Below are 26412 nucleotides of genomic sequence, written 5' to 3' on the forward strand. Positions count from 1 at the left end.
CAGTGCAAAGATAAAAGCATATAACAAATTTTGTAGAAGGCTTTGTCCTTTCATTCTCTTTTGCCTAAACTAAGGAATAATGTCACATGGGTGAATAAAAGAGCAAGTTTTGACCATGCATAAAGTTCATTACCATAAGTTTAGTTTATGGTAATTTCTATTAAGACAGTAGTATTGTTGACTAATCACATATTGCTCAAGTAGTACAAACTATCACTGTCAATATACCATTCTGTCACAATTAGTAGTCAATAAATAGCATAACTCAAAAAAGATGCTCCAATGGAGAGAGAGAGGTTAAAAAATGTAGGAATGACGTATGGTGCAAATTAGTGAATATACATAATACAGATTATGCCTAAATGTACAGGTGCTGTAATCCTTGTATGGTAAAGCGTTTCTGATTACTGCAGTTCTCTGGCACAGACTGCTGTTCTTTGGGTACATATATTGCAAAATAGTTAAGTTGAACTGGAATAGGATAATACTGAAACGGTAACTGTATGGTTGTATGGTGCAGTAACTACTGTAATGCAGTAACTCTGAAGAAAGTGAACAGGAAGGGACTAAACTTTCTTACTAACAGTATTTTTGGATTGTGGGCTTACACGGGTTTTTCTTTACTTAACAAGAATTCATTCCTTAAAATCCTGCGCTTATCAATAATTACCAAATAATACAGGTACAGTTAGCAAAACAAATGACTCCAGTCACTTTTAGAGTACTAACTGTCCTAAATCTAGATTCTGCAGCAATGCACAATGAAATGTGCAATGACTGCAATGCCAAAATTTTCAAACTAGAATTACTGTTCTTTCAAGCTTTTCAGCTTGCTAACTTCAGATTCCCAGAAGATAGCTATCTAGATGACATCTGCATTAAAATACCTAATGATAATCTTGAAATTTTAGGGTAAATTTAAAGAGGATAGATCATTTCACTATAAGAGAATGAAAAGTACAAAAGTATGTCACTGAGTACATTCGGTATGTTTATATAATACTTATTACTGTTACTATGAATCCACATGCATTATTTAGACCAAAAAAAAAGGTTGAAATAAAATTAGTATCTGAGAATTGGAACTCCTGATGAAATTCCTTTATATACTACAAGTATCCCCTCTGCTTCCTTCTACAAAGCAATTTAGGAGGAAATAAGAAAGCCATTACAGTATGAATCAGATAGGTTACGCTGTGCTTCTGAGTAAGCAGCAGAAAAGATAGATAAGATAGAAAAGGCGCAAGAAGAATTAATCCTGGAATAGGACTATTTTTACTCACCCCACAGTCAGATTCATTAGTTTCATTTTCTTGTGTGATCTTGAATATCAGCTATGAAAATATTGGAACAATGCAGTCAGAATATTCAGAATGAAAAGAAGGGACACTTACCACTGAGGAGGAATTTCCACAGGAACAAAATTTCGGTTGCACAAATGAACAAAAGCTGCTGCTAAACTGCAGGCAGCCTTCAACTTCTTTGATTCACACGTGTCATATATACACATGATGTAGAATTGTTCGGGGTCCACCTTTAACAGAAAGGGAGTTTGTTTACTTGTTTGGCGTACGGGGTACAAGCATACATCTGTTCTAGAGAGAGCGATCTGGCAATACACCTGGAAGTGAATTGAAAAGGAAATTTGGATTTTGGTCCCCTCCCCACAGCTCTCCCTTGTAAGGACTGTTCACAAATCTTTACTCTCATCCTGAATTTGAGGCTTTTATTTGTATTTCCAAATGCTAAACTACTATGCTGAAGGGTGCTGCAAAGTCGTGTCACTATTTTGTAGATTTCAAGGACACCACTCCATGTTTCTGCTGATACAATTTTTTCTTTTTTTTTTTTTTCCTCCTGTCTGGATTATTGTTCTAATTCTAAAGTTAATTAAACTTCTACAATTAAACTTCTATATCCTTGCAATAATTCTGTGTACTGTTCTAAAGTATGACATTTGAGTACTTGGGTAGTCCTTGGTTGACACAGTTATACTTACAACTTTGAAGCAGTTCCTGAGACAAGAATGTGCTTCTTCAAAAAACTCCTTACAGACTTTTTCCTTATCTGTAATTGGACAGGGCTTCACATTCTTCTGTGTGAGACTGCACTTGCTCACCTAGGAAAATAATATATATGTGTATATATATATATATATAAACATCAGCGTAGTAGTGTGAATTCTTCAGATTTACAATGTGAAGTGGGTTGAAGGAAGATATGGGCAGCTCACTACACTGCCCTGAATACATCCATTTTTCATTAATATTGTGAAGCACCTTGTGCTCTTCATAAATGAAGAAAGTATTTGTCTCATAAATATTACAGATTACAGACATTGTTTCCTTTTTCTATTGATTTTGTTATTCACTAAAGGATTCTAGTGGGTGGCTGCTGACACAGTAAATAGTTGGCTTGTCTTAACTTTATTATATATGACAGATTTGAGTTGTGCTTTTACTAGATTTGTGGGGAGGGGGAGGGGGGAATCTTCATCTCCTCACTGGGTTACTCATACGTAATAAACAGCAAGAAGGCTTAAAACAAAAGAAAACAAATTAAGAAAAAAACATCACACCTGAAGTTCCTTACAAGAATGAGCATTTTTGGACAACAAAATGCGGATGGATTTTTGTTGTACATGGTTTAAATATGGTCCCAGTCAAAAGCTGATGATACTAAATATTAACAGAACTGCTAATGAACAGCATTTACTAACATTTCTTAAGATTTGTTTTGACCAAACACTTCTTAAGACTTGTAATCAAATCAGCAACTTATACATTTTTTAATCAGTAATTTCCATAGATGGCACATCTCTGAGTTTAGAAGTTCTTTAAGCAAACAAAGTCAATTGAAAAAAAGTTATAAACTGCCAGTTTAATCTCTCAGGTAACTCTCTTCCTGCAGGAGTCACACATTTGCAAAGTTAATTTACTAATCCCCTCATTTTGGACAGCCACTGGTCTTGTAACACAAGAACTTCATTGACTATCTGCAAGGCGGTGTTTGAGGTAGCTGTAGGAAAGCTCCTGGTAGTGAGTTTCCAGACTGTTTGTAGTGCAATGTGAGGTGACTCCAGGAATTCAGGGCAACTGACTGCTTTTTGCTTCAGGCTTAGATACTTGGTCAGATTTAACCCGATTCTTTTGCTTGCTTTCTGCATCACGTACAGTTATGCCAAAACTTCTGGTCAGGAAGGATTTTCTGCAAGCTCCATTTTATCAGCACATCTGCAAAAGCTGGCTATTTGAACTGGTTATTTCCACCATATCATCTCTTCTTACCTCTTTATAAAAGTTTATAAGACTTTGTATGAATTTCTGACTTGGCACATTTGTATTTCCGGCCATTCCTTTAATGATGTATGACACTAGTACATTATCGGCAAGTCAGTCCTTTTATTACATTTTTACTGAACGGGATATGACTGCAAACAGCACAGAGTTCAGCTAGAGTCATCTATAAATTTTTCTTGGCGGTACACAGCACTTCAAATATGCCATGGCCTACACATAAAATGTACTAATCAATAGCATAAGCACAGCCTTTATGCCATCAGCCACTTAAAGAAGGTCATCCATGACTCCCCAGCTTGTTTATGACAGTAAGTTTCATTAGGTATTGTTGAACTAGAAGTAATAACCAATTAATAACTTCTCCGGGTACTTTTGCATTAGATAGTTGCATTTTTATGAATATGTTAGAAGTTAATCTTTGTAGCAGTTAAGAAAATCATATCAACAGTCAGTCATGTCATGGTCCCACATGCACAGGCTGCAAACTTATTAGATATAACTAGCCAATAGCAGGGAAAAGTACAAGAGACTTGAAGCAATCATTTTTTTAACATAAAGTACTGAAATAAAGATGAGAATAGTAGTATTTCTGTGCCCAGAACTGGGACGCTTTCTGGTGTCCTTTCCCTTGAAAGTAAACAGAATCAGAAAATCTTAATAGCAGTACGCTGTTGTTTTCTTTGTTTCTAGTAGATTCTCAAATTATGCATGAAGGGATTTAGAAGAACTGTCAGCATGGCTTGAGAGCGTATTAAGGCTAGGATTTTATTTTGGTCAGTTGTATTCACATGTGTACATGCACTTTTTCATATTTAGATTATTTTTAATCTGATGATACATTACATGAATTAAGGTTAAGTCTCTTTGACGCAAAGAGGTATAAAACTACTGGTAAAAGAGTAAAACTTATTTACTTAATGTTATAATTTCTTAAATAGAAAAAGTTCTTTCATGTAAGTTAATAACTGAAAGAGTAGCTGCTAACCCTCTGGAAAAAAAACTTAGCACTTAAATGGCACATGGGCAGAGAACAACTTTACCAGTTACTGGTTTCTAAAGTTTTGTTTCTTGATAAATGAGAATCAGGAACACCAAAAAATGATTAAGAGTCTCAGCATTGCCAGCGACAACATCCAGCTCTGGAGAAAACTTCAGACCCATCATGTAAGAGGGCTCCTGGTACAAACCATGGCCTTGTCTGGTACAAACCATGGCCTTGTGGTACTTACAGCAAACTTCAGTACCACCCAGCTCTGTACTCCACAGAGGTATTGCAAACAGGAAAACATCAAATATACTTGGTTGCAACATCAGTTTCTTCTTCTAACAGCAGAAGCAACCTCCATGTTTTACCTTACCATTTATGCCAGAAATGCTCAGTACCTATGCATTGGTTATTCTTGGATGGCTTTTAGCAAACGTGCAACTTTTGCCCCAGTTAAACACAGAAAAACAAAGTATCTAGGGTATGCTGCTGTTTTCTCTGTCTAGCTTCAGTTTATCTAGGTAAGACAAAACAGCATGTAAAATGTTGTCCTTTGTGCTCCAACACCATAGGTAATCTGCATTAAAAAAAACCCTTCAGCTCCTTACCTGCCAGCTCTGTGTGAATTCTTGCACATTATCAGTGAAGGAATGATTAGGAAGTATCCATTCATTTCCAGCTTCGTTATCATTGGTACCAAAAAGTCCAGCTGAAATACCTGGAATTAAATTGAAATGGTGTAAAAAGGTAGTTGTCACGAGTAGACACAGGAAAATTTCAGAAGCTCTCTCTGGGCTCTGATTATTCCACACAGCAGAGCTCAGCTGCAATGCTGAAGAGTGTAAATATGCCCAAGCATCCATTATATATTTTTCCTCAAACTGCAATGGCATTTAATTTGTTAGGTGTTCATTTGCTTCTCCTGACCAGATAAAGACATCATGTTAATTCTCTGCTAATCTCAGCGGAGTGAGTTTTAGAATAGAGGCACATGGATAGGAATGTATTCCAACCGACACCCCCCCCCCCCCCCCCCCCCCCCCCCCCCCCGAATGTTAGGCCTGTTAGGCCTCCCTCTTGTGCTCTTACAGGTGTGACAAGATAAGCCTGCTATAGAACAGTGATTCTCAGACAGGTTTGAGATTGGGCTGACTGCATTACATCTAACTCCTATTGCTTGCTGCTCTATTGTTCTGAAATAGTGTAACCTGGGTAAACACTTGCTGTCCTTACTGGAGGGACATATATAGTGCTTTATTTGATAATAACTGGGAATGCTGAATGCCATTTCCTGGGCTTGTATAAATGAATGGGGAAAAGCAAAGGAAAGACAACCCCCGTACAGGTGAGGATACTCCAGAGGTACAGAAAAATACAGCTGACAAGCTGAATGATTGATACTCACCATGGTGCCATCCAGCCAGAGTGACAGTACAGAGATCATACTGAAAGTCACAAGAGACAGAAACTCCTTTGTGATCAGATATTTCTATTTTGTTGGTTTCTTTCCTTGAATCAGTGGCATTCTTTTCAAGGGATTGATCCAGTCCTTGGCAGTTCTCTACCACAGATACCTTAGACATCTGTTTTAAAGTGAAAATGCAATTTCAAATATGCCACAATGGAAGTCCAATGAAAGGCATGCTCAGACTGTGTTTGCAGGTTAGGTGGCGTCAATTTTGCTCAGCTCAGAGTGAGGGAATAAGAATTGGGTTGCGTTAATCTTCTGAGAGAGCAGGAAAGCATAAAGCCTCCCACGTATACTGAGGCTGTGGGCCCAGTTTGTCCGTCAGACCTCTTTAACTGCTATTCCCTTAGACCAGGTAAGAGAAAAGCTGAAAAGTTCACCAAACCTCTCTCATTCTAAATACCAAGACAGAAAAGAGGCAGCCCCTGAGTTAAAAGTGGTTTTGGTTTGGGGAGTTATTTCCTGATTAATGATCAGTGCACTTCCTGGCAGTTATGTCCAAGAAATGTTCTGATCTATGTTTGGAGCTTTATTACTTGGGCAGGGGTGGAAGATAATATCTGGTCTAGAAAGGAACAATGTTTGACTGTGCCCTCCTACCTTCAGTCTTGGATAGATATTGATCACGCTCTGGTTCATCTCCACATACAGTGATAGTGAATCACCGATTTCCTCATTTAGTATTATAGTGAAAGTATTGTGAAGAAAATCCTTGGCAAGAAGCACACTGCATTTTGTTGCCAAATCATAAATTTTTCCATCAAAAGTCATAAGGTGCCTGTTACCCATTAACATAGCATGATCTAGATAAAGATATTTCAGAAGAAATGTCAGTGAATTGTCCACAGAGCAGCAAGTGCTGCTACTTGCATATTGCAACATGACCAGCTTCTCACTGGTTTACTCGTAAAAGAATTTTCCAAGCTATTAGTACATTTTAATTAGTCAAAAGTTGCTCTGCATCAAAAATTCATCCAGGAAAGAAAATGATCTAATGATTTATTTTTCATTATAAAGCCACGTGAGTGCCCTTAAGTGTAGGCAAATATGAGTTAGGATTCAAAGCTCACCTTGATTTACAGTCATGCTACTTGATAATCATAGTTATAGTGCCCCCTTCCCCCCCACATACACATTCCTATACAGGAAAGAGCAAGAATATTAACTGTATCAAAAAATACCCTGCCAAAACAGAGTATCAAACACAGTTGCAGTCCAGAAGCACTCCTGATACATTACTTAGACTCCTTGGTCACTAAGACCCACTCTTAGTGCCCTTCATTGTGTCTGCTTACTGGAAGGAAGCCATTGAAGATGTCTTTCTGGAAGATCCATTATCTACAAGGGACAGTTGGGACTGTTAATGCAGTCTTTTAGTATTTAGCAGTGCTTTTCAGGCAATACTGCTGCTCAAGATCTGGTAGCACTGTTTTTTCATCCTAGAGTCAGCAGAAGTGATGTTACCAGATTCAGAGTATGGATAAAGCCTCCACAAGAAGGCCCAGGGTCAAAAGGTATGACTGCATTTACTGCATTCAGCTCTGGGGCCCCCAGCACAAGAAGGATATGGTGATACTGGAACAAGCCCAGAAGAGGGCCATGAAGACCACCGAGGGGCTGGAGCACCTCTCCTGCGCAGACAGGCTGAGAGAGCTGGGGTTCAGCCTGGAGAAGGCTCTTGGGAGACCTTATAGTGGCTTCCAGTACCTGAAGGGGGCTACAGGAAATCTGGGGAGGGACTCTTTGTCGGGGGTTGCAGTGAGAGGACAAGGGGTAATGCTTTTAAATTAAGAAAGGGTAGACATAGATTGAATTGATATTGATTTCTTCCTAGATATTAGAAAGAAATTCTTTACTACAAGGGTGGTGAGGCACAGGTTGTCCAGAGAAGCTGTAAGATGTCCCATCCCTGGAATTGTTCAAGGCCAGGCAGGATGGGGCTTTGGGCAACCTCATCTAGTGGGAAGTGTCCCTGCCCATGGCAGGGGAGTTGGAATTAGATGATGTTCCAAGCCAAACCATTCTATGACTTTATGACTAGCATTGAACTGGAGAATCAAATCACAAGAGCATATAGATAAGACTGTATCAGGGAGTGTAGTGAAAGGTATAATGGCTTTAAACTAAAAGAGGGTACATTTAAATTAGGTATCAAGAAGAACTTTACTATTAGGGTGGTGAGGCACTGGAACAGGTTACCCAGAGAAGTTGTGGTGCCCCATCCCTGGTGGTGTTCAAGGCCAGGCTGGATGGGGCTTTGGGCAACCTGGTCTGGTGGGAGGGGTCACTGCAGGTGTGTTGGAATTAGCTGATCTTTAAGGTCTCTTCCAACCCAAACCAGTCTATGATTCTAAGACAGATTAACGCCACCTGTTGATTTATAGTCTCAACAGTAGGAAATGTGAAGAGTTTCAAGATTTGCATGACTGTTAAGTAGAGGAGCATTTCTTGCGTGACAGCTTTAGCCACAATGTGAATATCATACATACAATCACTGTTTTACAAAAAATACTATATATAAAGAAGTTTAAAGGCAAATTATAAATTAGAGACCATCTCTATGTAAACCACTATTCCAGATAGGATCTGTAGACTAGAATGAAGTGGAAATTGACCCAGCTAAAAAACAAAAGCATCACTTTGAAAGGGCTTACGTTCAAAGGGACTCTCCATCATCCTTCGTTTGAATCTGTAATACTCTGCAACCACGTTGATGTTGTAGAGGTCTTTGAGAGGCCTCATTAGCTTTTCTTCAATGAGATAATTAGTAATATTTGCCAGATCCAGGGAGCAGTATGCTTTAGGAAGTACTGGCAGTTTCACTGCCACTGAACAGTTCCTGCAGAATACAAGCAAAACAACATGTGCTCCTTAACTGCTAAACTGATGAAATGCAGTTGCTATGTTAGAAATGTGGAAGTGAAATATTCATAAGAACTGTAGTCTGGTTAGAATAGCAAAACAAAGATGTACAATTGCTAAGACCAACAAAAAAACATGCCATATAAGGCCAAGTTATCATAGCTATTGCTATTTTGTTTGCTGCTGAGTAGTTTCTTTTGAAATGCACACTTTCCTAGTAGACAGCAAACATGAACATCATGATATGATGTGCCCACAGCAAAGAATGGCCAGGTTGCTATCTTCAGCCTGAAGCATATAAGCTAATATGAAGATTAACTACACATATATCCATTTAGAATGGTACCCAGCAGCAGAAGTCCTCCAAAAAAACAATTACCTGGCTGAAAAACTGTAAAGGTTGAGTAAGGGCTTCCGAATCTTGCTCACAGCTCTAGAAACCAGGGCCTCTGCCCACCTGAGCATCTGCTGTGTGGTCTGTTGGAGAGCCAGAAAAGGAGATTACAAAACTCTTCTGTACGGCTTTAGTGCAGGGTCAGTACTTGATAATGAGTTTTAAAGCAACAATCAGTGAAATTGCACTTTAACCTCTCTTGCATTTATCACTTGCCTGACAGCACTTTTTCATTTAGTGGTTAGTATCCAGAAGACAGCCTTCAGTCATTCCAGCAACAAATAGTGGACAGAAATATATATCTTTCCTAAAAGAACATTACTTACTGTATACCAATACTTCACAGAGTTAATGTGCTACAGGGGCTTACAAAGGGATTGATATCTTTCTTAATACAAATTTTTGTCATGATATGTCCTTTATCATTTCAACTACAGGAGCCCAAACCTGTTTGTTTGTACACTGTTAGTTGGAATCACAATCCCTCCTCTCTGCACAGAAAATGAAAAAGCTACATGAATGGCAGCAGTTCACTGCTGTTGATTTGAACCAAACCAGTAAAGCAAATCCTTCTCCTATTGTCCTACTGAAGCACTACTGTCAAAGCAAGTTAGATATTTCAGGAACAGTACATTAGCTGTGCATAAGCTTGTTATGTGGAAAGATAACCACACAATTTCCATAAAAACATTTTTTGCGTATCCACAGTTCAAAGCTAAGACTTAAATTTGTAAGCCTTTTCCTTCAAAACATTAAAAATTAAGAAATTAATTATACCAACCATATCCAAGCCTGTTTTAACAGTCCTTAATGCCATCTGGATTGGCTCCATTAGCCAAACATCTTTTATAATCCTGGGCAAAAATGCCTGGACTTTTTTCAGGTACTCTTCTGTCTTCTCCTGCCAAACTTCATCCAGTGGCTTCAAGGTTACATCATAGTAGGCATCTTTCAAAGTTGCTAATGGGTCTGAAGCAAACATTACATGAAACAATCCTTAAATAACATGTTACAAAGTGATTACCAAGAGCGATTTGGTTTTTAATTTTAAATCCTTGCAGCTTCAAACATAAGTGAAGGAGGGACACAGAAAACAGGAAAAGGCAGCTTTATCTTCAAGGCAGTTAGGCATATTTCACATCTGTGTGTGTGTGGACACCGTATCATGAAAAACTGAAGTGGGCATTTAGCTATAACCCTGTTCCACTTATACATCTTATATTAGGTTTATCAACTAAATCCTGTTTTTGAGTGGAAAGAGTCTAGTGTCAGATGTTTCAAAACGAGATGTTACTCTTATTGAAAACTGAAGATTCTCACAGATAATTATGGCTGACCATGTTTCTCAATGGTTTCAACATGGGCAATAATCCAGAAATACTGGCTACTGGATAGACTTGAAAACAACAGGTCAAGTGAAATCTGATTAGTACAAGCATTCAAAACTCAAGGATGGATATGAACAGCCCTTTGGGAGGGAATGCTTGCCAGGGAACCATTAGTATAACTGCTTCAGCTTAAGGAATTAGGTCTCTGTTCTCATCTGACTGAACCCAGACTCTTACAACCAAGAGAATGCTTCTTCAGTGATTTCATTAGAAGGATGGCCACACTGGGGTTACTTAGAGCTGATTGTATCAAGGCTCCTTCTCTGTAATATGTAAGAGCAAAGGTCACTACTTTTGCTAGATCAAAATAGAAACATTTGTGCAGTTCAGCATCTTTTATACTCCTCCCCCCCTACCCCCCTGCACTGTCATTGCCATGTGCAGTTTTTCTCCTTGCTTTGCGTGGTTTTACTTACTTTGCAATTCATTCTGCATTTGCTGGACAGCGTCTTGAATTTTATTCAGGTAAAGCGGGAGCTTGCTTCTTAGTATCTGCTTGATTCCACTTTGCTTCCACACTTGGGTGAAAGCTCTACCCACACAGTGGAGGAATCCTGCTATCTTTTGTGAGGCTATTGAAGGCCAGCCAGCTGCTTCAGACAGAAAATCAATTTGCTGCACCTGGAGTGGTTCCCAATAAAGAAGAAATATCAAAATACACAGTGATCACAAGCAAAGCTTTAACTCCATTCCAAGGCAATTCTGAACTTCTCAATGTTAGGTGCAGAGATATAAGGTCTTGACCAAGAAATGTTCTTTTTGCCAATGTATGAATTGCAGTTTAGCACCTGATTAGCCATTTAAATGTTTAAGCAAACCAAAACAACTGTATACAACCTAATGATTTTTTATTAACGTTGAATGAACATTTCATGATACTTTCACAAATGCTGTGGAGGTACTTACTGATCTCCTGAGTCTCCAGATATATCCATCAAGCTTCTTTATCTTCTCAATCAGTCTGGCTTTGAGAATGCTCCCAATTTCATTAATTTTGTCCTATGAGAAGATGAACAAAAACTTTGAATTTATGATTTAGAAATGCTTGTACTGGGTCTAAATCACTTAAATTTTGTAATAGTTTCAACACCAGCAAAAATCCACAGTGTCCTCTGATTTATCAGGGTGAAATGACTTTTGTGTTATTCAATGGTTAGAAATGGAATTAGAAGAGTCTAAGGATGAAAAACCGTAAAGCCTCCTCCAAGCAGTAGGTATGTGAAACCCTATTAGAATTCTAATCCCAGTTTTGTAACCAATGTGCTGAGCAGCCATGGCAAATTAGTGTTGTTCTCACTTTACTTATCCTTTTCACAGAATAGACCTTTTAAGAGAGGGTACTATATTTTCTATGTTTTCTAGGTGTAGCTGAACTATTTAATTCTCAACATGGTATCTTTTCACACCAAATTGTAAAATAATATTATTACAAATTAAAAATTTAAACCAATATTCCCCTGGTTACTCACTAAAACCCACAACTGAAGCCTGCCTAGAAGATGCTACAACTGACAAGATTAAACACTATTCTGGAAAAGCCACACCACGATTAACTGCCACTGAAGGTTCTTACCTCAGCCTTAAGAATTAGATCCCCACATCCATGAGTCAGAAAATTTAAGCTTTCATTAACAGCTGTTAGAGTAATTTGTCCCATGTTTTCTTGCCTTTCACCATTAATGTTGAGATAGCTATTAATGGCAGCCATCTGTTGCCCATCAGTACAAGCACTGACTTCCATTCCTTCTTCCAGATCCCCTTGGAAAATTAAAAGGGAGCACTTCATTTATGGGAACAACACTGACAGACATTGTTTCAAAGACAGCTTTTTAATTACTTAGCTGATAAATCAGTATCTGAGTGTTAGGTATTCATGGGCAAAAAAAACCATGAGAAAATTAGATCAGCATCAACATTTGATTTTCTCCTCTGTGGCTTGTAAATGCTTTAGAAGTACAGATTTGCTACTGCAAAGAAAGCAATTAATTACTATAAACCAAAATAATCCTCTCAGACAGTGATTCACAGGCTTTTTTCTACTTTAGTCTTCCACTATCCTTTGTTGCTGAAATTTAAAAGTGATAAATTAAAGATTATCAGTCAACTACCTGTCACACACGTAAGTTGTTTCTGCCCAAGTACTAATAAACAGAAACAGCTGGTGAGGTGTGCACAGAATCTGTGTATAGAAACTTGAGCTGAATTATTTCTACAAACTTGTGACCTCAACAATCCATAAACTAATGGTCTTCATCGCAAATGGATCACAGCACTTACAAGTGAGGACATGACCATGAGAGAAATTCCATTGCAGAAGTATGTGAACAGAAGTGTGTGAAGGCAAATCCATAACAGAAACTAGGACTGGGATAGTCAACAAAACGAGTCTGAGGCAACTGTCATACCACCAAATCTGCCTGGTTTGCACATAAATAAATCTAATACAGTCCAAAAGGTGGATGAGTCACAACAGGAAGCACTTGCAGCAGGTCTCATTTCACCTAATTTCAGTCATCCGAAAGCCAAGCACAGTCTGAGATAGCCCTGTTTCCTCTCCCTGGTCAGTCAGAACTAATGATTTCTGACTGGAAGACCTGCAGAGAGTGATTTCATACATCTGTTTCAGCATGGGGTTGAGCCAGCCTCTTAAAGGTGCCTCTCTCTTTACATTCACCAAAATTGGAATATAAGGACTATCTTAAATGAGACACACAATTGTAAGATGGCTAAATCAAGGTGAAATGAATCCTATCTTCAGTCACCGTTATAATCCTTCCCTGGGCAGTAATCATACAAAAGTCTCCACCAAACTGACCTCCGTGTAACAAGTTCTAAACTTCAGCTTTTCATCATGTGAAAGACCATAGCTTTGGATTGCCATGAAACTGAAGCTAGCTTGGCCCTAGAAACTAAGACACAACTTTTCCTCCTGCATCTTCATACCTTTGATAGCTCTGAAGGTACGTACCTTTCAAATACCCCATGTAGTACTGCAAACACTCCTTTCCTTTAGAAGCAGCTACTTTTACTTTCTCTTTTTGATCAATAATCCCCTCCACCAGGATTTGGCTCTGAACAGCTGAGGAAGTAGCAGTTCCTGTCAGGCCTAGCCAAGTGTCTTCAGAGCCTTTTAACTGCAGCCATAAAGGAAAAACACATTTGTTCAAAGCCACCACACAGAATTAATGAAGCCATGTTCAGAGATGATGCCCAACTATCAGTGCTTCCCACAGAGGGGTAAGTGGTGAGGGAAATGTTTCCCAATGGTTATGCGCTTACATAGGAGTTACCGAGAGAGGCACAGGCATGAGGATGATTGGCTCAAGAGCTGAATGACTGGATAGGACCAGGCTTGTGGACAATCCTTTAATGGTAGCAATGAAAGAAACATACTCCGACAGTCAATTCCCTGTAAGGCTGCTAATTTGTGCGATTTATTCCAAAACGAGGAATAGAGAAAGGCTAAGCAGAGCAAGTTTAGAGAGAGTGAAAAATTATGTAGTATTTGTCTTAGCCTGTTACTTATTAAATCATGATTATTTTTTAAAGGATGGCCTATTCTCTCAGTTAATTATGACTAACTACCCACATTCCTCCTAATGAAGAGTTTGGACAGTGCTGACCACATCATTCTTCTGTCCCACTCTTTTGCTACCATCACCTTGTTTATGTTATTCATATCACAGAGAATTAAGAGTAAAGGCAGAACAGAGGAGAGAAAGAGGAAGAGATTTGCCTTAAGATGAGCATTGTATTAGCTGTTCTGTGCCTTTTTTTAAGAAGGCCAATTCTTTTTTTTTTCTGGCAAATGATGCTTTGAATCTTACAGTTCATTTCTTTTTTTTTTTTTTTATTTTTGCTATGGTGATTTTACCTGCCTTACCAAACAGCCCAATCATGCTGAAGAAGGTGAGCTATAACAACATACAGCTTCTGAAAAAATTATATACTCCAGCTGATATACACTTACTACATTTGTCACTGAGCTTTGCAGATAACTAATGTTGTTGTCTTCCTTTCTGTCTTGATCATACTGCTTGTACATTGCATAACTGCTCCTTTAAAAACAGAACTGAAGAAATCAAGAATACTTTATATTGCCTGTACTTTCCTGATGTTTTACAAGCCACTGGCTGCACCTGAGCACTTTGGAAGATAGATGGCAGTAGGTCTTTAGGAAATAAAACCCCCACAAATCCACTACCAATAAAATAAGATAAAAACTCACTTCAATTTCCAGAGAATAGTTTTTCACATCAGCTGTGGTCTGATTTTTTAAGGATACTCCAATCAATCCCTCATGTCTCCCATGATCAGAAAAATGGAATCTGCTCTCTGATTGCAAAATGATGTCTCCTTTGTTGAGCTGGTGTTTTCCAGAGAAAACGATTACCTAAGTATAATCAAAGAAGGTGTTAAAGCTTAATTCTGTCAAAGAAATGGGCTCTTCATAGAGTAATAAGAGGCTGTACATGGGTGTTGGCATTCCCATGAAATTACACAATGTAGTGATGAATAAAACTTGTAATTTCAGAAATCAACACAGCCTCCTCCTCACAGTGCTTACTTCATTACATCTTCAGTTTTTGTGGTACAATAATGCATATTCACTGATTACAATCTCAGACAATGAACAGCTGTACTGTAACTAAATTCCATTAAAACCATATTAAAAACAAATTTATGTTTGCCTTTTTGCTTCTCAGCTACCCTATGTAGGATCCCTTTTGAAAGGATCCAAAAAATAAAGAGGCACCTGATTTTAAAGTGACACATATATACATTTTCCCCATAATAAACAAGCAGTAACACATCTTGATCTTGGAAAAAGTTTTTCACTGGCATCAGAATTTGGCAGCTGTTTCTCATTCCCAAAAGGGTGTGACATGCTCTGACAGTAAATGAGGAAACTGAGATGTGTTTTAGCCACTGGGAACTGGAAAGAAAGACCACATTTCTTGCAAGTTCAAAGATTTTTATTGTTGTGACTATCTATGGGCAATTTGGTGTCAAAATTTGCACCTAAGGAAGGTCATGGAAGGGTTTTCAATTTGTCTGAGTAACATAAAAATAAATGACAACTATAAGGTTCAAAAGTCCATCACTACCAGCAGAGCAGGCATAAAATAAAATAAAAAGTAAACTTTTGACTACAGGGTAAGGCCTAGCTTCATTTTTGATCACACATGAGCCTGTTTTAGTATTCTGCAGAAACATGAAATTTTTTAAAAGATCTTTGAGAGAGGAATAGAAAAGAAAGAACATAGAGGACAGGTGAATGCTTACAACCATAATAAGGCCTACAGAAAAAGAATCACAGAATCACAGAATTGTAGGGGTTGGAAGGGACCTCGAAAGATCATCGGGTCCAACCCCCCAAGAAGTAACACTAAGAAGAAGTAACACTACAGTGGCAAACATAACCTTTCTCTGCAGTCCATCAAAATGCATTGTTTATTTATGGTTTGTTAAATTACATAAGTAAGGCAATTCTTGTGAAAAATTGCAGCTGAGGAAAATTCAGTCTCCAAACCAGAAATTAAGTTTAAAGTGAAGTAGGTTCAATATGTTTATGTGAGACTTACATTTGGAATGTCGCAGAACTCAAAGCTCATGTAATAGTCCAGGCAAGATGAATAGTTTGTTTCTATTTTACCCAGAATATTTTGTTTGGTGCATGAGGTCAGGAAAATGTTTTCCATAACAGCTTCTAACTGAAATTTATCAGGATATAGGAATCGATTTCTCTGCAATTAACCGAGAAAGCGAAGTTAAAATATGACAACAGAACTTTAGACATTCCTCAGTGACCCTTTTGCCTCAGCTCTCAACTTCAGATTCAGTGTTTTTACATAACATTTCCAACTGGCAATGTTTTGGTTTAACAGCACAGTTGTTAGGCCCCATCCTACTGAATTAACTCAACAGTTTTGCAAATTTAGGGTACAAGTGAGGTGTATGGCTTATAAGAACTCAATTTTTCTTACTTATGCTACATTTATTTTTCTTCCTATGGAGAGAAAGATGTAAAAGGTAAAATGAAATAGTGGTATTTCATAAAACATGGTGTTTTACATAAGCTTTATTAAAAGCCATTCAAAATTACATACAAAAACTAAAGAAATTTCCATCTTTTAAGAACAACTTCCATGAAAAATATGGTAAGTTAGCAGATACACCAGCCTTCTTTTACCTCATAAGTTAAATTGTGTTTGAACTTTTTGTCATCCCAGTTCAGATCTAGGTATTCCTTAAATGATGTTGATGTTTGCTCTAGAAACCCACATGCATGAAGGTGTTCTATAATTAATACTCCCTGAAGCTGGAAGAGGAAAAAAAAAAAAAAAAAAGACATATTAGTAATTTAAAAAAAAAATGTGTTCAGTATTATCAGCCTTTCTAGAGGACTATGCTTTGTGGGCAAAATACATCCCTGTGAGAAGCCCTGAACAGTCCATATCTATAAAATACTCTTCTAGTCTCTAAGAGGTTGAATATCCTGTCCTGGGAAAAAACTGCATCCCAAATACAAAAATATCTGGCAACATGCAACAGAATTCTTCAGAGCTTTTATTTTTCTTCCTCTGAGGCAGCAGCAGGAAAAAAAAAATGTTAAAAGGTTTTCATATAATAACAGGTGGAGAAAAAAATCATTCTGAGACAGAAAAACGGTATCAGTTACACCCTGCCCTTCTTTGACTCAAAGATTCATACCTGTCCTGAAGAGCCTGATACACACCCATCCCAGGCAGTGATGTTTGGCCTTGATTTATCCTCCAGGGTCAGTTGGATGTCAGTAGGCTGCCCACCATTCCACGTTAGCTGCAGCTGAAACCAGAAGACAAGGATTTGCCTAGTGAAGCAGGACTAGAACTAGCAGAAGAGCCTTCATGGCAATGCAGCAGAATGATCTCCATCCAGTGGAGAAAAAAAGCAACACAATTAAAACTGCTAGAGAAAAGTGTTAAGACTCCATTGAAATGCATGTGGTCTGGAAGCTGAAGGCCTTAGAAAAATGCACAGAGAAACTGCGTTTTTACAACTGAAGCAATAGAAGCTTTTCTGTTATCTTCTCGGGAAGCTGCATTTGGTCTATCATGCATAGCAATTAATGGTAACAGTGGAGTAATGACATTACAAGAGAATTTATCACACTGAACATGACATTTGAGACATATTGACTTACTGAGAGCTCTCAATGGCACGACTATGACAACCAAAATATTTCACAACAAACAGAACAAACAGAACATTACACAGTTTGTGCAGCTTGTTATTGAGCAGAAAGTCTTCAGCCTCAGCAACTGAAGTGTCCAGGCCCATGCCGTACAGGTACTGCATTATGCATACAATGTTCAGGTAAAAAAGTATTCCATCATCTTTGAACCTGAAGGATGATTTGAGGAGTTCTTCATCTTTTTGCCCCCTTTATGCTTTGCAAGCATACATAACAATCTTAGTTTAAAGCCTTTCTGGTCTCACACATTTTCACACTTGTGTTGCAATTTCCTACATGGTACTAAAATTTAGGTTATCATAAAAAACAACAAACAAACAAAAAACTTTATCAAAGGGTTTCTGGCTTATTTTCTAGCTTATTTATTTATTTGTAAGAATGGGAGTTTGTTCATCAAAATTTGCCTTATTTCATTGCTAGGTTGGCTCTCGTGTGTTTCTGGCTTCTTACCATCCAAAGTGGGTCAATGCTAAGGCAAGACAGATACTGTCAGCTAGCAACAGTTATGCTTACAAATGGAAATAACACTCGTGTTTTGAACACAAGTAGATGATAGCACTTAGTGCTTTTTCAGTTTTTCAAGATGATATCTGGTTCTGCAATTCTTTGAGATGAAAAGACACTAACAGTCAATATAGTATTTCAGCTTTGTATTTTGTAGCCCTTACACATTATCTCACCTGGTGGTTGTACTTTCTGGCTCTTCTTTCTGACAGGGAATGAACCTCCAGTTGCCTCAAAGTGTAATTGAATGGGTGGGCAACAGTGGCTCTGTAATTCACACGGTCTCTTCCAAACTTCAGAGAAGATGACACTGATACCTTATCAATATAAACAGATGTAAAAGAATCTTGTGAAATAAAATACGTCTCATATATTGACCTCAAACATACATCCAGCAAGATATTTCTGTACCTTTTCCTGAGATGAACTGTGTGCTTAATAAAGTCATTTTTAAAGTAGCTAGGCAAATTGATGTTTAAATAAGGACATTCTTGCTACTTGAATTTTACATGACACATCTGAAAGTAACACTATTCTATGCATGTTATGGAGATGATGAACCATGCTTAAGTTTGTTGAGGCTTAAGTTTGATCTCATCTTTAGGCACACTGGGCTCCACTGCCTCAGAATGATTAGTCAGAGCTTGCAAATTCAAGCACAAACAAAAATATTTGCAGAGTCAGGAACTAAATTCTGTAATGTCGCTGGGAGGTATCATACATTACTTGAAAATATTTTTTGTGATAATTTAAGTAATGGCAGCATTTAAATAGTTTTGGTAATTTGAACAGCAACACAAAAATGCATACTATACAAATTCTAAAGTAAAATTTGGAATTTTAGCACTTTGTAAATGGATACTGTTAAAGGAATTCTGATTCTTTTTCTATTATTCAGAAAAAAAAAAAAGTAATACTCAGCCAAGATGCTGTATTTCAGACATATATGTAAGTTGGCATAGTTAGTTACAATATGTATTTCATTACCTTTGGTTATGCAGCAACCTGTGGGGTTACTGCAAACAAAATACTATGGCCTGAAAATACTCCCAACAAGTATATGGCCTTCTCATGTTCCATAGTCACAGCATTTTATACATCTGAGAAGGACAGTTTGACTCCTACTTGAATTCTTTGGCTTGCTTAATACTGTCTTAAAAAATAATAATAAAAAAAATTCCACAAACTTCATAGTTCCTGTAATTCCCCACACACATATCTTCTGTGGACTGCTGTACCTGGTCCTTCTCCTTCCAAATGACAGTCAGGTCATCCCGGTGACTGCGTGTTGAATGCTTCATATACAACTTCACCCTCACATGCCACGGGAAGGTAATGGAGAGAGGATGGAAAAGCTCCACTACAAGGGAAAAAAAAAGAAAAAAAAAAAAAAAAGAAAAAACACACCACCAACAATGAAAACACAAGTAAGTTCTCCTCACCATGAATCATGACATTTTACTTTCTGATAAAGAAGAAGGTATAGGATATGCTCTCCCAAAGGGAACGGGGCAACAATTGGTTCACAGAGAAAACATGGTCTTGGTTCACACACATGCATGCACCCCTACCCAACAGCCATAGTGACTTTAGTGTGCTGATTTCTGCAGAATACAAAAAAAAAAAAAAAATAAGGGAAATGAAGAGTCTTCTATTTACCAGCAAATCAGTAATTATCCGTAATCATCAGAAGATTGATATCTACACCCAAAGCAACTTCCCGCAGTAACAGCCAGGGAAGTCATCTTTATGGAGCTGGGATGACTTTACCATTAAGTAACAGTTTACAATTAAGTAACAGTTTACAATTCTCAAACAAGTAAGTGCAGTTATTTTCTCTATTTTCAGTTAACACAGCCTCAGCATACAGATTTAGCACCTCAAGGTAGTGGCCTGTAGCACCAGTGCTCCCTGCAGCAATCCAGTGCACTAGGGTAACAGAATTCACTACAGTTTCTGACAGAAGCCTCAGAAGCATGTGACAATAAAACAACAAAAATTAGAATTTTATCCGAGGAGAAAAAGAAACACATGAAGAAGAAGAAAGAAGAATAAACGAAAATGAATTCAAAATGCTTCAACTCTACAGATTCAAAAGGGTACTTGGCCAGCTTTCAGAAAAAATGTTATCTGCAGGATATGCTTCTGGTGCAGTTCTGATATGCCACATCTGAGATGTTGAAATGTTTTCCTTCTCTCAGTTGTGAAAGACTTGCATTTATATAATAACTTCAGGGTGAGCAACCCTCACCACTGGATAACTGGGCATTTGAGGCTGAATGTTCCTCAAGCATGTCCATGCAAGTCCATGTGTACACATGTAATGACAACCTCACCGAGTTGTAAGTCTACAGATCCTATAAAGCTTCTCCTCAGCACCTTGATTTCTCTAGGAAGGAAATATATATGTTTCTTTTCCAGTACTTTTCAACTGTATCCTTAAGTTGTAAAACTACAGAACCAAGACCCTGATGTACACTGCAGAGTGTACTGCTGCTCACACTACGTGTTCTCCATCTCTCCCACCAAGGTTGCTTGTGCTTGTGAAAAATGAGGCATTCACTGGCACACAATTAAGGAGCTATTATATTCAAAATGGAACCATTAGGAAGAGGAGAGCGAGAGCCCCACACCTAAACAGGGATTTCTAGTTCAAATCACTACTCTGAATGAGGCAGAACGCAGATGCAAACCTCAGTCGGCCACCTCCCAGCTATGTGTCCTAGTGCCCTCGCTAGAAAGAAAGTAGCTGCAATATTTTAACGCTCTTCTCTGTTTACAAATGGTGTCTATGTCTGTTTATGTCTCCAATACTAGTTCCTAAGTTTTTGTTCTTCATTAAATATTTAAAATATTCAAAAGCAAATATAAAAATAAGATCAAATGTTTCATTTAATTCAGAGCACTTCTGAAATTTATTGTAAAATAGCAATAGACATTTGTATTTGTTGATGACTTTTCAGTCTGGCTAAACATTTTCCTGGCACTACTAGAGGTTATTGAAGTTTCACATGCTTCACAAAGCAGAAATATGGCTCTGAAGTGGACGTTTCTAACAGCCAAACTTCTCAAGAATTTGAAGCAAATAAGATCTTGTAAGGCCTGGACTGAGACAATTTGAATATGGATTTTAGAATCAGGTTTATACAACTTAGTTTATTGTATAGTCTGCTATCAACAAAAGAATTCAGAAACCTACCCTGAATGTCATGACCTCCATGCAACTTTGGAAAGAGTCCAGTGTAAATGCCTGTTATCTTTACCTCTTTGCCATCCCACAGAGCAATTTGCCTCAGCATACGTGTTCTATTGCCTTTTTGGTAAACCGTCATGAACACAAGCTGCACTGGAATATTTTTTAACTAAAAATAAAAGAGGACAAACATTAAATCCCAAGTTCTCTGAAAAGTTAAAAACCTATTGGAGTTTATAGTTTATACCCAAAATTACCTGTTTAGAATCTAGCTTTAGAAATGTGTTTGTAAAAGGTCTAGCACAATGATACCCTAATACCTGATCACTCCTTTTATTACCTGTATAATAAAAAATTAGCAATAGTTCAGTTTTTAATATATGATTTTTCTTATTTCCTAGGTGTATTAACATACTCTGTCTATAGGAGAACACAAATATCAAACCAAACAACAATTTATATCATTTGTCATCCAGGCAAGCTAATCCAGCCATTCAAATTTTTGTTTGCTCATGCTACTGAAGAAATCAAGGGCAAAGCACCTCATAGCAAATAGAGTTGTATGTGTCCTTCAAGGTTTGGCGGCCAGCATCCTGACTGCCATGCTCTAGAAATAAGATAGTCACAGCTTGCCTTTTGCCATTTGAGTTGATGGTACCAACCTGGGACCTTGTCTGTATTATTTCAATGACATTAGTGTAGCTGGTTCCAGTGAAAGTTAGCTTAGCCGTAGCATTGAAATCCCTTTCTTCCATACTGAGGTAGAGTTTGCCTTTTGCTTCACTCATGTCAGAATTTACCTTTTAAAGTTCCCAAAGAGAGAGAGAGAGAGAGAGAGAGAGAGAGAGAGAGAGAGAGATGAGTATTGTGCTCACATTCTTGTCACAGTATATTATGTTATGGTCCTCAAGACCTTAGACAGATGTGACTTGTCAATTTCCCTTATGTTCACATTGTAGAAGACAGGTACAAAATAGCGTATACTGAATAACACGCATAAGAACTTTGTATGTGACCAGTTATTTCAGGAGTAATAGTGTTCTGCATTTGACTTCACTGGCACAGGTTGCCCAGAGAGTTGTGAAGCCTCCCTCCTTGGAGATCTTCAAAAGCTGCCTGGGCAACTTGCTCTACTTGGCCACTGTAGAGCAGGGAGGTTGGACCAGCTGACCTCCAGTGGTGCCTTCCAACCTCTGTGCCTTCCAGCCTCTGTGATTCTGTGACTGACAAATAACCCCATTCATCTGTCTTGATTCTTGTGTACTTTTGCACTGCAAACAGCCAATATCCAAAACTGTTTTCTGCCCAGTCTCCCTTTTCTTAGTAGCCAGAATAATTAAAAAAAATTCTGGGGGAGATTCTGTCAGAAGTCGTAATTTATGCAGATGCATGGAAGTGAGTCAAATGGAACAAAGCCTTTCCATCAGGACTGCTGGCATCTTTGAAAACATCAACGTCCTCAACAACAAGAAGGCCAGAGATAGTAGCACTAGAAATAATACAGCTTGACTCCAAAAATACTAGGTAAGTCTAGTTTGTGGTGATGTGTGATAGATAACTTGCACATAGTTACCTTAGTAGATAGTTCTGTTGCACTGGGGAAGTACTGTAGAAAGAAGGGAAGATTCTGGAGTGCTTTTATATTCAACTCTTCACTAAAGGGAAGAAACGGACTTTTGTTCAACAGTATTTCAGAAAGTCTACTCTCACTGACAGCACAAGTTCAGCTGAGTAGTCTCTGAGTCTACCACAGCTATAAGAGTTAAAAATTGCAGTACCTTCCACTGAAAGTTTACCTAGCTCACATTTTTTGATGTATTCATACAAATGGAAAGGAAACTAAAGAGCAGTGCCATCTCTGACGTCAGTGAAAAACCTGTGTATGTATCTGAGGGATAGAATGTGGCCTGCTGGATCAAAAATTATTTTGGCTGCCATAGTAAATACATCAGCTCTTTTAAAATTATATATATATTTTGGAATCTCACTTTGCAAGCATTGCCATGGTTTCCAGCTTTAGAATTTACCATTATTAGACATTTTAACAGAACTTACAAGACTTTTCAGCACAAAGGTCTTTTACTAGAAACTTAATCTAGAAATACCTGAAATACTGTAAAGCTCAAAATATTACACCTCTTAAACGTCCTCAAAAGCCTATAGTTGTGTTTTTTTAATATATATATATGCTATACCGAATTTTTCTGTTTAGGCATCGATTATCAGACACTTTGCAGCATATTCTATTCATTCTTCATTTCTTGAAATAACTTTTAAATTTTTAAAAGAAAAATATAGGGAAATAAAGCACAGCAGATACAGCCCTACTGATAACAATTTACAAAACTGAGGGTCTCCATTATTTTACATGGTTCAATTATGCTAGAATGACTTAAGATTTGAAGAGCAACATCAAGTTAAGGTATACTTCTAAGTTCTTGTCTTGCTCAGCTTGAGTTTCCTGCATTATTTCACTGTCTGCTGCACTTTGATGCTGTGGGGGCAGGCAAAAAGACAAGCATGCCCCAAACTGCAGGGCTGGGCATCTCCAGCTCTTCATAAACTTACAGAGTGCTTTGGTAATGAAAGCAGTAATTTTTTCCATGGAATTACAGTGGTCTAATGACATTTTTTCAGTGCTCAGAATGACCCTTTTACCCTTGCTGGTCATTTTTCCTATTAATGGTAAAGGTGAAGTTTCTGTTTTGTTCATAGGTCAGCTTCAGAGCTCCTTCAAATTCTTTTTCAGTCAGGACTTCTTTAATTGTCATCTGCAGGGAAGAAAAAACAACAAGGAAGCAAATAAAAAACCACACTCCATAGATTCCACACAATATTTGACCTAACCTGACCACAGTCACTTGACTGACCAAAAAAATTTATCTTCCCGACAGGCCTTCCAGATGCTTTCTAGACTTAATTCAAAACGATAAAGAGATGTCTTCCTTTATTTCTGTGTTTCCATAGCTACTTATTTGCACTGTTGACAAATAACCTTACTTTTAACGTACCCTTGTCTACTTTAAATCTAAAGCCTTAGATTCTTGTTTATGCCTCCTCCAGTCTTTCATCTGCTGTAAATAAACTGCCTCTCCTTCTTTTTTTGATGAAACAGGCGGAGCTCCACAAACCTCTTACTCTAGTGTATTTTCTTTCTCCCACAGCTGCTGGCGCATCTACAGCTTTATCCCGAAATGCTAGAGACTCCCCCTGGGGAAGATGATTACTGTCTCTCACTTAAATATCAACACGTCATGTTTGCCAAAGTGTGTGGAAACAATAATTTCTGAAGTCCCTTGATTACACTTGTACCTTACACATGAATAAGGCATTTAACGAATTAACATCTCTGTTATTCTTTTTTTCACTCAAACATTTAGAAGATAAAAGACATTTCACTAATGATCAAGGTGGTAGAAGCGGGGGATACATCTAACACCTTTTAATAAAAATGTTGGCATTAAATATACATTTCAAACACTGACACTTAATATGCAGGTTTAATATTGGTTTAACATTTATTTTCAGAAGAGTCTACCTTTAATCTTATATTCTAGCTGCATATCCTCTTATTAGAAGAGAAGGTGACAGGTGGATGACTTGGATGTGCTGTTCTGTACACTACCCACCAGAAGGCAAGGAGACATTTCAACTAACAACTCTCCCAATGGATGAACAGGAACAGCGTTTGTTGATCCTGTCAGGTAGTTTGGAATACAAATCTATTTCTGTTCATTAAACTTTGTGCTTTGAGCAACAATGAAATATTTGAGGTATTTGTGCTACAGATGGCTTAACAGAGCTCAGGACTTCTCTATGTATAGTGTATGAAGGACAGCTGCTATTACTGCTAAAGCTCCTACTTTAGCAACCCAAATCAGCTAGGAAGTGACAGTAAACAAGTGCCTTCCTGACATGATTAAATCCTGAAATCAGTGATTTCAGGTACCTGCCGAGTTTCTTTAGAAAGAGACCATTAGATTTGTACTTAAGATAATGAAGGATTCTGATACATTGGACCAAGTTGTCTCTCATCTGCACCTTGTATAAACCTGGAATAATTTCACTGAGTCTGTCGGAGGTGCTCTGGATTCACGCTAGTGCAACTTAACTGACAGGTCTAATCAAAGTACAACAAAAGATCTATGGTTTATTACCTGAAGGAAGAAGGGGAGTCCCAGATGATGGAGAAGTGATATTGAATGCTTCACCTCTGCCATGAATTCAAATAAACCATAGAGCTCAAAGCCGGTATCAACATCCATATTCATGGTTATATCTTTATTATCATATTGGACTTCACAGATAGTCTTGGTTTTGTTTTCTAAATAACAATAACAAAATAGTGTCATTTTGAAGGGCTCATTTTCAAGGAATTTCAGTAGTGCCTGTATCAAATTAATCCATCATGCTTTTGGATTGAGACACTCATCATGAAGAAGTCATCCATTTGTGACAACATAAGCTGCAGCCTGTGGGTTCGAGGAGTGTTGGATGTCCTTGAACTTATCCAGTCTTAACAGAGCATGTACCCATGAACCCATGTATTAAGTCACAAGTCAGTTCCCAACAGTAATGTGTTTTTGTGACTAGAGTCGACTAGCTTATACAACCAGGCGTAGCACTTGGCACGTAGTACCCACTCCCTTTATTGAAGAGCTCTGAGCTGTTTTTATCTCCAGTGACTGAGTTCCAGATACAGGAGGAACAACACTAATCAAACTGAACAACTTAAGACCTTTCTTCCATTTTGCTACCAACTTTTAGTATTTGAAAAAGGAGAAAATACATACTGAAATAAAAACAAGATGAGAGATATGAAATCTGAAAAATCTGATATGAAATCTGAAAAATCTTTAGGAGAAAATGAATCACAGACAGTCACCATTGGTGGCTGTCCCAAAAGCCTTTTGCTGTTGCTTTTTTTTTCAGAATAGCTAACAACAGTATTGATCCAGTGCCTGCTGGCTTCAATAATTCCTACTTCTTGGTGCTCTATGGTTTTATTTACACAGTTGTCTGCCACTACCACCACAAATATTCTCCTGTGTGGGCAGTGGAGTTACTTGATCAGAAAGGAAA

At 37.9% G+C, this 26412-nt stretch overlaps 1 protein-coding gene across 1 annotated transcript in view; it reads right to left on the reverse strand.

Annotated features, from left to right (window-relative positions):
• The window catches only part of LOC106041217 (uncharacterized), a 106095-nt gene that overhangs the window by 3198 nt on the left and 76485 nt on the right, over positions 1 to 26412 (reverse strand). The window contains exons 50-73 of the mRNA XM_066977881.1: positions 25488 to 25654; positions 23989 to 24101; positions 22904 to 22985; positions 21993 to 22130; positions 21215 to 21499; positions 19376 to 19585; positions 18314 to 18454; positions 17111 to 17224; positions 16590 to 16718; positions 15982 to 16143; positions 14484 to 14789; positions 13318 to 13563; positions 12674 to 12860; positions 11970 to 12154; positions 11303 to 11395; positions 10813 to 11017; positions 9790 to 9977; positions 8994 to 9091; positions 8407 to 8591; positions 6353 to 6555; positions 5690 to 5867; positions 4893 to 5002; positions 2000 to 2119; positions 1395 to 1534 (exon numbers count right to left, since the gene is read on the reverse strand). Of these exons, the coding sequence (XP_066833982.1) occupies positions 1395 to 1534; positions 2000 to 2119; positions 4893 to 5002; positions 5690 to 5867; positions 6353 to 6555; positions 8407 to 8591; positions 8994 to 9091; positions 9790 to 9977; positions 10813 to 11017; positions 11303 to 11395; positions 11970 to 12154; positions 12674 to 12860; positions 13318 to 13563; positions 14484 to 14789; positions 15982 to 16143; positions 16590 to 16718; positions 17111 to 17224; positions 18314 to 18454; positions 19376 to 19585; positions 21215 to 21499; positions 21993 to 22130; positions 22904 to 22985; positions 23989 to 24101; positions 25488 to 25654 (3985 nt within the window). The remainder of the gene's footprint in view (positions 1 to 1394; positions 1535 to 1999; positions 2120 to 4892; positions 5003 to 5689; positions 5868 to 6352; positions 6556 to 8406; positions 8592 to 8993; positions 9092 to 9789; positions 9978 to 10812; positions 11018 to 11302; positions 11396 to 11969; positions 12155 to 12673; positions 12861 to 13317; positions 13564 to 14483; positions 14790 to 15981; positions 16144 to 16589; positions 16719 to 17110; positions 17225 to 18313; positions 18455 to 19375; positions 19586 to 21214; positions 21500 to 21992; positions 22131 to 22903; positions 22986 to 23988; positions 24102 to 25487; positions 25655 to 26412) is intronic.

This window comes from Anser cygnoides, chromosome 15, assembly GCF_040182565.1.
Source record: "Anser cygnoides isolate HZ-2024a breed goose chromosome 15, Taihu_goose_T2T_genome, whole genome shotgun sequence".
In the NCBI taxonomy this organism is placed as follows: domain Eukaryota; kingdom Metazoa; phylum Chordata; class Aves; order Anseriformes; family Anatidae; genus Anser; species Anser cygnoides.